The sequence below is a fragment of the Primulina tabacum genome, chromosome 14, assembly GCF_025594145.1.
Source record: "Primulina tabacum isolate GXHZ01 chromosome 14, ASM2559414v2, whole genome shotgun sequence".
Lineage (NCBI taxonomy): Eukaryota > Viridiplantae > Streptophyta > Magnoliopsida > Lamiales > Gesneriaceae > Primulina > Primulina tabacum.
The window spans coordinates 6,064,285-6,074,888 of record NC_134563.1 but is presented as its reverse complement, the minus strand read 5'-3'; the positions used below and the strand labels follow the sequence as shown (position 1 = coordinate 6,074,888).

The 10,604-nt window shown below is 39.1% G+C and overlaps 2 protein-coding genes across 2 annotated transcripts; one reads left to right on the top strand and one right to left on the bottom strand.

Annotated features, from left to right (window-relative positions):
* Nucleotides 1-549: 549 nt before the first annotated feature.
* LOC142523719 (uncharacterized) lies at nt 550-2,841 on the bottom strand. Its single transcript, XM_075627451.1, has 2 exons — nt 1,009-2,841; nt 550-942 (listed from the first exon to the last, which is right to left on the bottom strand). Exons 1-2 carry the CDS (start codon nt 2,839-2,841, stop codon nt 550-552), a joined length of 2,226 nt encoding a protein of 741 aa, XP_075483566.1.
* Nucleotides 2,842-7,667: 4,826 nt separating this feature from the next.
* Nucleotides 7,668-10,289, top strand: LOC142525117 (small ribosomal subunit protein uS4y-like). Its single transcript, XM_075629289.1, has 3 exons — nt 7,668-7,819; nt 8,480-8,861; nt 9,844-10,289. The coding sequence occupies exons 1-3, from the start codon at nt 7,792-7,794 to the stop codon at nt 10,025-10,027; spliced, it is 594 nt and encodes a 197-aa protein (XP_075485404.1). The 5' UTR covers nt 7,668-7,791; the 3' UTR covers nt 10,028-10,289.
* Nucleotides 10,290-10,604: the final 315 nt, after the last annotated feature.

Sequence of the window (10,604 nt, the reverse complement as noted above, 5' to 3'; positions counted from 1 at the left end):
TTCCTTTTGGGTGAACAAGTATTTGAGGCTCTGGTGGTCCGTGAAGATTTCGCACTTGGAGCCATAGAGATAATGTCTCCATATCTTCAAAGCAAAGACGACTGCTGCCAGTTCGAGGTCGTGAGTGGGATAATTTCGTTCATGCGGCTTCAACTGCCTTGATGCATAGGCAATCACTCTTCCTTCTTGCATGAGTACACATCCCAACCCTTCCTTCGATGCGTCACTGTAGATGGTGAAATCCTTATCTTCAGTGGGCAAGACTAACACTGGTGTAGACGCGAGCTTTTCTTTCAATGTCTAAAAACTTTTCTCGCAGTTGTCATCCCAAATGAATTTAGAATTCTTTTGAGTAAGCCTTGTTAATGGTACGGCTATGGAAGAAAATCCTTCAACGAATTTCCTGTAATGGCCTGCCAATCCAAGAAAGCTTCTAATGTCTGTGGCGTTTTTCGGTTTCGACCAATCCAGAATTGACTCCACTTTCTTTGGATCCACTGATACTCCTGCTTCCGATATCACATGCCCTAAAAAGGATACATTGTTTAGCTAGAATTCGCATTTCTTGAACTTGGCATAGAGTTCTTTCTCCCTTAAGGTTTGTAGAGTGAGACGGAGATGCTCTTCGTGATCTTCTTTGCTAGGAGAGTAGACAAGGATGTCATCAATGAATACCACTATGAACCGATCCAGGAACGGCTTGAATACTCTGTTCATTAGGTCCATAAAGGCTGCTGGTGCGTTTGTCAGACCAAAAGGCATCACCGTGAATTCGTAGTGTCCATACCTCGTCCGAAAGGCCGTCTTTGGGATGTCTTCAGCCCTGACCTTCAATTGGTGGTAGCCCGTTCTCAAATCCAATTTGGAAAATATTGTGGCTCCCTTAAGCTGATCGAACATGTCATCTATTCTCGGAAGAGAGTACTTGTTCTTGATAGTGATCTTATTCAATTCCCTATAGTCAATGCACAGTCTCATGCTCCCATCTTTCTTCTTGACAAAAAGTACTGGAGCTCCCCATGGAGACGCACTTGGTCGAATCTGCTTTTTGTCTAGCAATTCTTGAAGTTGTTCCTTTAGCTCCTTATGTTCAGCTGGTGCCATTCTGTACGGTGCCTTGGAGATGGGTGCCGCTTCGGGCACTAAATTGATTTCGAACTCAATTTCTCGATCCGGGACTGTCCCTGGTAGTTCCTCTGGAAAGACGTCTGGGAAATCTCGCACGATAGGGATGTCCCCCGGTTTAAGTTCAATTTCTTCCTTTACTACGTTAACCGTTGCTAGATAGATATCTGCTCCAGATTTCATGGCTTTCCATGCTTGGGATGCGGAAAGAAGTGACTTCCGTTCCTTGGATTTGCCATGATACACGACCTCTTTTTGGTTCGGGGTTCGGAGCCTAACACTCTTTCCCTTGCAGTCTACCATCACATTGTTTCTTGCTAACCAATCCATTCCTAAGATGATATCGAACTCCACCATGTTCAGTTGTATCAATTCTGCTTGGAATAGGTGCTCATTGATACAGATTTTACACTTTCGGTGCACTCTATGTGTTTCGACTGTCTTACTAGTAGGAGTCGCTACTCTAAATGGTTCAACTAATAATTCAGGCGTAAGCCCTAGTTTCTTAGTGAACCTCTTAGATATAAATGAATGAGTAGCACCACTATCAAATAACACATAAGTTGGCATTTCATTGACAAAAATGGTACCTGCCACGACATCGTTTGCATCATCTGCTTCTTCTTGGGTTATTGCAAACACACGAGCGTTTGGCTTATTCTCCCTTGGCTTGTTGAGGTTAGCATCAGCATTAGGCTTGGTACTTCTCTTCAATGGCTCGGGGCAGTTAGCAATTCGATACCCTAATTTCCCACAATTGAAACATGCTCCCGTCTGTCGGTGGCATTCTCCAGAATGACGATTATTACATTTGGGGCACATCTTTGGTTCTTGGTAAGTTGGGTGGGACGAAGCATCTTTGAAGGGTCCACTGGACTGATTCGGTCTCTTGAATGGTGGCTTCCCTTGAGATGACTGTCCAGTAAGAGGTCGCTTATTCTTGTTCTCGTTCTCCCGACGCTTGATATCCGTCTCAGCTCTTATCGCTGCTCCCATTAAATCAGCAAAGCTTGTAGGTTGGTAAACTGCTAAGGATGACCGGATACGGCTGATCAAACCCTTCTTGTATCTGTGCATCTTTAGAACTTCATCTGCCATGATTGTCGGGGAATAAGTTCCAAGGTCATTGAATTGGGAGGTGTAATCTACCATTGACATGTCTAGAGTTTGCGAGAAGTTCTCAAACTCGCTCAGTTTCTGAAGTCTGACTTCTGCTGAGAAATACTGTTTGAGAAAGACATCTCTGAATTGTTGCCAAGTGATTGCTCCGGCGGCTGTCAGGGTAGGTGAGACGGTTTCCCACCACTTGCTTGCCTTATCCTCCAGGAATGGCACTATCACCTCTACCTTAAGTGCCTCAGGTATCTCTAGCAGTCGCAGTTGGGTTTCCACGCTTTTCAACCAACTCTGGCTACTCTCAGGGTCGGCGTCTCCCTTGAACACTGGGCAACGGTTCTTACGAAGGGACTCATAATGATACTTGATCCCATTATGTGCCGGTGGTGGTTGTGGCTGCTGATTACCGTTACCATTGGGGTTTCCCAAACCCTGGATAGTTGTTGCCACTATGGTGGCTATAGCCATCAAATCTACTTGGCTCAGGCCCACTCTGGGTGGTGGATTGCCGTCAGCATTTGGATCTCCAATATTATCGTTGCGGTTGTTAATGTTTGCGTACCGCGGGTTGCGATTGTTTCGTGGAGGTCTTCCGGCCATTTCCTACAAGGGTACAAGTTTCTAAGATTTTGCTCACATACATATGAATTAATCATGAACTGAAATTGGCCGCTGATATAATCAAGTAAACTTTTTATTGATTCAATCGAAAATAGAAGCAATACAAATCAAAGTTTTTAGGAAACAAGAAAAGAAAGGACAGAAAATTCATGAGAAAGCAAATGGATTATAAATCCTTATTACAAATAGTCACGACTCTAAATCCTTAATTATCTAAAATCTCGCCATCTCCTACTGCTTCATCTTCAATTGGTTCTTCTATCGGTTCCATTTCAGGTCCTAAGTTGATAATGACATCCTGAAGTTGTTGAACCTGATTTTGTAAGTGTTCGTTATGCATAGTCAGATGTTGCACTGATTCTTGCAGCTCTTGAATGATCAGTGCATCTTGCTGATGTCGTTGGACTGCTATATAAGAGGTCTGCTCCAAGAGAGCACTGAGATGAGCTTTCTTTTCCTCTAGCTCGTGCTTTTCTTCTTGCAGTTTATGTAATGTCGCAATCAACTTCCTGTTGTCTTTTTGTTCTAGTGCGAGGGATGCTCGAAGGTCCTTAATGATGAGGTCCTTGTCAGGTACAGGTATAACACTCATACGTGCTGTGGTCCGAGTGCGAGGCATAGAAGAACTTGAAGCCATTTCCTGAAATCGAGAAAAAAAATTGGAAAGGCTCAGAGTAAATCAATCATATAGAGCAGAAAGCAGCAAAAATGCAGGAATAGAAATTTATCGAAAATTTTCCAAAAATGGCAATTTTCGAGATATGTCATGGATGGAAAGCTCATGTCGAGAGGGCTCCAGAACAATCGACGGAATCGAATTCGGAATTTCCTATAAGAAGTTATAGGGTCTACGAATATTTCCTAAAACGGCAAAAACGACGTTTCGGATGCCTAAACGAAGGAATTTCGCGATTTCAGCCCGGTGCTCACGACTTTAGGGTGGTGAATCTCGTTCGTTGGGCCGTTTCGGAGGGGACAGTATTGGCCGATTTATAAAATTCCACCGAAAATTTTTCCGAAGATTTTCTTCCCCAACCGGATTATGAACCTGGCGGCTCTGATACGACTTAAATGTCACGCCCCGAGACCGGGTTATGACACCGGCGTTGTTTAACAATCACACGATCGAAAAACAACTAGCCTCGTAGTACATCATAAACCGAAACCAGTTTATTATCATAAATTTCCCAAAAGTTCACTGTCTTTACAACTCAAAAGAAATAGAAACATGCGGAAGCGTAAATACACGATACTGAAATCATAAGACAGAATAATCGACGGGTCCCGAATTAGACTGCTTCATCACCATCCTCAAAAGTAGTCTTGCTCCTCATCCTCAATTTGATTCTCATTCTTATCTGGGTGGGAAAGTAAGGGGTGAGTATTTTGGAGAAATACTCAGTAAATGGGGGCCGATCGCGCATGACCATTATCGAGGATATACATATGAATAAATTATCAAAATTTCAATATTAAGCATGTTGAATCAAATACTAACACAAATACGAATATAGCACTGAAAATCATCTCATTTTCTATGGTTTTTACTGATCAGTCCCCTATATGTTACTCCTCTAAGGGGCGAGGCCAAAGGAACGGTTATTATAACCCACCGCATCAGGGCCTAAACAAAGTATATCAAAGTTCGAAATTTCCTTTACCATTTCTAAATCGAGTCATTACAGTGCGTTTCAAAAAAAATTCAAACATGCTTTCACATATTTAACTGATATCGAACAAAGAACAATTCAAGGGATTTCAATACCAAATGGAAATGAATATATCACGCCGACCGAATTTTCAAAGTCATGTTTAATTTATTTTCGAAACATATTATGCCCACTTAAAAAGAAATAAGTGTGCCAAATAAAATAGTATCAAGAACCCACTTACAAAGAAAGATATATAGCAAAAGCCCACTTACAAAGAAAGATCTATAGCAAAAGCCCACTTACAATATTCTGACTGCTCAAGGAAACGTGAATGGTGAGATTGCGGCAGAGCTCTGTTACTAGAGGGCGAAAAGCTTCGAGAATACGGTGATGTTAGGGAGGATTTCGAGAGATTTGGGAGTGCAAGTTCTGAATGAGGAGTCCTCCTATTTATAGGCACGGAAAATCAGCTTACAAGGTAAGCTCTGAAGTCGCTCCACGAATGACGCTGATAGCTAATCAAATGGATGATTACACTAATCTCTCCCGGATGAACGTGGTCTCTTCTTGGTTCAAGGTACATACTCGAGATTTGTGCTATAATGGAGTGATTTCGGTTGTCTTTAAATTGCAATTGAGGATTGATGAATTTCTGCATGAATTTCTTCCACAATTGGTGCACTCCCATATTGCATGGTCTTCACATGACCCCTGATGACCCTAACCTTCCCTGAACCACGCTCAGACCAAGCCCAGACCAACCCAAGCTCTGGACCCCGCTCACGAATCACCTGAATCAGGAAAGCAACATGCGCGCACAAGCTGCCTTCATGGTTCCCCTCTCACGTTTTTTGTTTTCTCTCCAGCCAGCAGCCAGCCCACAACTCCATCCCCTAACCCAGACCTTACCCATATTCCTTAGACCCTATAGGACCCTCCTGGCTCGCCCCCAGGCCAGCCGTGTGCCCCTTTAACAGCAACTCTGGAAACCCTGCTCTCTCGCGCGAGGAGTCTTTGCTGCATGGGACTCCTCCAAAGCAGCGCGCCTTGGGTCTTAGCCATGATAGGACCCTTCCTGACCCTTACCCATGCCCAGCACGAGCCCTCCTCGAGACCGGGTCGACCTCCTAAGCCCCATGCACAACAAACCGAACTCATGAAGACCTACAACACATCATGCCCTTCCTTAATTAACCCCACGGTTCCAGCTTTGTTCTTTTAGATTTGCAACGTTTTGGTGTGTTTTAGGACTCTTCAAAACATGTAAAAACATCCCCTAACCGTTCCTAATCATGGCAGCCCCTTTTACAACATAACAAACATGATTTTTTCTCAAATTCAAGCCTTAAAAATTGGTATATTACACAAAACCGAAAATATTTCATGTTGCAACTTGTTTTACAAGTAATTTCAAACATAATTAAATAATATGGTGTGATGATGAGTAAATGAAGAATATGACGTGCCTTTGCGTATTAAACGCACGAAATAACGTTGACAAATCGAAGAACGACGGCTAGCAAACCTTAGCAAAACTTGAAACTTTTCCCCCTTGGATATTTGGTGTGTGCCGTGTATTTGAATTTGAGGGGAGGGTTTTGATTGAATTGGGGAGATGGGGCGTGTGATATAAAGGGTTTGGGGTAGGTTAATTGCATAATATATAGTTAATTAAAATCCTTAATTAAGCTTAGGCCCATTAAACAAACAAATTAAGCCCATTAGTGCTTAATTAGAATGAATAAAAATAATAAAAATAATTTTGCTTAAATACGTTTGTGAATTTATGAGCCAGGTTGTCACAACGTTTGTATTTTTGTTGAAAAACCAACACCGATAAAATTTACACCCCGGCGTATAAAATCACCTCAAAACCCCATATTTTTAAAAATAATAAAAAACATCACCCCTAATTTAAATAATTAAAAACAATTAACCAATAAAAACATTTTCTATTTTTCAGTCCTCGGTCTCCGTTTCTCGATCGCAACTCGAATATCCTTTAAAAATACATTTTAATGCCACAATGTAGAAAAATATTTTGTAAACATGTCAATATGCACAACATAATTAATATATGCAATTAAAATATTTAATTAAAATACAAAAGAATTTAATAACTTGCGTGCATGTAGTTCGTGTGGACCTTCGAATTTTCGGGGCGTTACATAATAAACATGTAGTAGGATGTCGATACATATAGACATAGAATTCAACTCAATTTATTCATCATTACATAGAATTCAATTAAGATACGAGGAGGGATTCAAATCCCTAATATCTAGGTTTGTAACCACGTGCTCTAATCCTCTGAGCTACATGCATGATTGAATATTATTTAAACGTGTCTCTAATAATTAATAAATAGTAATAATTTATAAACAAGCAACATAAAAAATGACGTGACCTCCCATGTAACTATTGGATCAACCTCACCTTAATGGTAACATTGAACTAACTGACAAATAAATGCATCAAATTTAGCATTTGGATTTGAAATTAAATCATTGATTCAAATGCAATATTATTTTAAATATTTAATCCTAGCACAACATGAAAAAATGTGGTCAAATGATCCAATTTTAGTTGCACAATTCTCTTAATTAGAGCTATCAAATTAGGCCTAAAAATACGATTTGATTCGTGTTATGATAGCTTTTTTTTATATATATACAATTAAAATGTGTTAGTTTCGTGTTTGGGTAGATTTTTTTATAGAGTAGATCTCTTGTAAGACGGTATTACAAATCTTTATCTGTGAGACAGGTCAATCCCACCGATATTCACAATAAAAATAATACTCTTAGCATAAAAATTAATACTTTTTCATGAATGATCCAAATAAGATATCCGTCTCACAAAATACGACCCGTGAGACCGTCTCACACCAGTTTTTGTCTTTTTTATATATACAATTAACATGTGTTAGTCTCGCTGTTTTTTAATAAACTTCCATGAGCTTCTCTATAAATATTTATAAATTTGTCTATAGAAATATAAAGTAGTTATTGAGTTATTTAATCATAAAATTTATAGTAATTGTCCTATTTTAGACTACTTTGTTCAGTTTTTCATTTTTAAAAATAAATCGGGCAATTTAGTCCTTCGGCTCGGTTCTGAAATGGCCCAAGGCTATAGTCCAACTCTTTGACATGCTCACTAGGGTTTTGGCCCAGAAAGGCATATATAAGACGACAACTCGAACCCTCACGTTTTCATTTCCCTCGCGATCCACAGCAGAGCGGTGGACTGAGAATCGCGTTGGCGGCGGAGAAGTATGGTGAACGTCTCATTTTACCGAAACTGTAAGCTTCCATTCCTTGTTCTGCCGTTAAAAATTGATAATATACTCTCACATCGGAGAACAGCTGTAGTTGTGATTTATGTGCGTGCGATTGTATGTGATATTGTTCTTTCGAGGTTTTTTTGGTGTTTTATTTCGATTGCTTCTTTCACATCAGTTATTGTTTGTTCATTTTATGTTATGGAATTCCTCTGATTCCTGGTTGTATCGGTGATGGTGTTTTGGAATGACCTTTCTGTTGCATCTGACCAAAACTATGTCTTTTTATCGTTTTGAGATTTGAAATTTAGAACAAGTACCGGTTGTTTTGTTTCATTTTCATCCGAGTCATTGCTGGAATCTAAAGATTGTTGAAACTGTTCAAGGCGTCTGTATAAAACTTTTGAAAATGTTAGTATGTTGTGCTCCAGAAGAGTACCAGCGATAGTGTTGCAGACATATGCTGGAAGATCAGTAAGTTAGCTAAAGTAGGCATGCCTGTCAAGGGCTCTCCTTTGTAAGAATGAGAGGTCTTTGATAAACTAAAGATTGGATTTTTGTGGTTGAAATGTTGTCCTTAATAAAGTTTTGGTCTCATGCTTCATACTCAAAAAGAATGAAAATAGGAGGTCTCATAATGCACGAGCTTCTGCTTAAATCTGCTTGCTTCTGTTGATTGCAGATGTAAAGACATTTAAGAAGCCTCGACGGCCTTATGAGAAGGAGCGACTGGATGCTGAGTTGAAGCTTGTTGGAGAATATGGTCTGAGATGCAAGAGGGAGTTGTGGAGGGTTCAGTATGCACTGAGTCGCATTAGAAATGCTGCTAGAATGCTTTTGACGCTTGATGAGAAGGATTCACGTCGTATTTTTGAGGGAGAAGCCCTTCTGAGGAGAATGAATAGGTATGGGCTACTGGATGAGAGCCAGAACAAGCTCGATTATGTCTTGGCACTAACTGTAGAGAACTTCCTTGAGCGCCGCCTTCAAACTCTGGTGTTCAAGGCGGGGATGGCTAAATCTATTCACCATGCCAGAGTGCTTATACGGCAAAGACATATCAGGTAAGAATGATGACTAAATTTCTAGTCACTTGCAGGCCTAGCGTTTTTTCTGATATCTAGGTTCATATAGCTTGTGATTGACAATAATCTACTAAAATATTGACTTCTTTGAGCCGACAATGAAAGCATGACTCGTATATTTAACTTGAATGATAGGCATTTATTTTCGTTGATCTTCATACTATATTTGATTATTGATGCTATATATATCTCTGTGTGTGTGTGTGTGTTTGATTTTTCAGCTGTGATTTTAATTCTAACATGTTTTGTTGAATAACATTAGTTGGATTGAACGAATAAAATTATTAGAATAAAATTATTAGTATAAAGATGATGTTATTTTTTTTGGATAATGATGTTTATATAAATTGTTTATAATATTTTGTTATATTTTTATTATAATATTTAATTTGCTAATTTTTATATTTTTTTCTAAATTGTTTCCAACAATTTAATAAACATCCATAGTTTATTCGAAATAATTCAAATTTAAGAAAATACAATTACAGGGGATAATAAAATATTTGGGTTGTGTATGAATATCCAATTTATCGACGGCATGAGGACGAGGATGAAGATGAAATTGGATATCCGGTGAGGATGAGGATGAGGATGAATATCATAAATGGGGATGAGGTCGGAGGATATGGAATCCTACCCGAACCTGATTCATTGCCATCACCACGCCTGTATAAATGTCTGGGTGTTGATGACTCTAGGCTTAGCTGTGTTGAATAGCCTTTTTTAAGGCAGCGGACATTGCATGCGATGTGAAATGTGCCCCTGCATGTTACATTTTGTGTTACTTGTGATGATATTTTTGTCTCTCCAATGCTACGGATGTATGCTATCTTTCAAGAATGAAGGTTTTAAATTTTCATGCAGCTAGCGTTATACTTCCTTTTCTTATCTGTCTAAAGTGAAATGTTCATTGTAATATGTATTTAGTCATTGAATTGAGAGTTCTATTTACTTACTATAGGGTTGGGAGGCAAGTGGTGAATGTGCCCTCGTTTCTGGTAAGAGTAGACTCCCAGAAACACATCGATTTCTCTCTCACAAGTCCATTTGGTGGTGGGCGTCCCGGTAGAGTGAAGAGAAAGAACCAAAAGGCAGCTGCAAAGAAGGCGTCTGGTGGCGACGGGGATGAGGATGATGAAGAATGACCTTGACTTTTCTATTCAATTATGAATGGCAATGTTGGGAAGCTGCATTTAGGAGTTTGTGTTTGCTACTCCTGTAATAGTGATGATGTCTTTATATGAACCATTCGTTTTCAATGAGATATTTGTATTTGGGACATAGTTTCATGCTTTATTATCTTCTGAATGTTTTCTGCTAACTATATTATTATCACTTTTGTTATTGGATTTTGAATTTTTGTCATACAAATAGTGTTTTTATTTATTTAATTTCTGTTTGCAATGACTTTCAGGGTTTTGTTGAGTGTTTGGCAACTTGCCTCCTATAATCTAACCTTCCTTCCTGACATACTCCACCATTGGCAGTTTCCTCCCGCAAATCAAAGCCATCATTAAGTATCTTCTTATATTTTCAGTTAATGTTCCCTCAAATATTAAAATTCAAACAGCAATTTTGTCAATGGGAAGAAGGTATTATTTAACCTAATTTTTATATAGCAACTTGAGGCATCTCTCCCTTGGAATATTATAGAGGTAAACAAGTACGATTATTATTATTATTAACTTTATTTTCAAACATTTAATATTGTTTATTTCTGAA

Coding starts and splice junctions, on each gene's coding strand:
- LOC142523719 (XM_075627451.1), bottom strand. CDS start 2,841: ATGGCCGGAAGACCTCCACGAAACAATCGCAACCCGCGGTACGCAAAC. Junction 943..1,008: donor CGTCTCCATGGGGAGCTCCA/GTACTTTTTGTC, acceptor GAATTGAATAAG/ATCACTATCAAGAACAAGTA.
- LOC142525117 (XM_075629289.1), top strand. CDS start 7,792: ATGGTGAACGTCTCATTTTACCGAAACT. Junction 7,820..8,479: donor CGTCTCATTTTACCGAAACT/GTAAGCTTCCAT, acceptor TGTTGATTGCAG/ATGTAAAGACATTTAAGAAG. Junction 8,862..9,843: donor ATACGGCAAAGACATATCAG/GTAAGAATGATG, acceptor TACTTACTATAG/GGTTGGGAGGCAAGTGGTGA.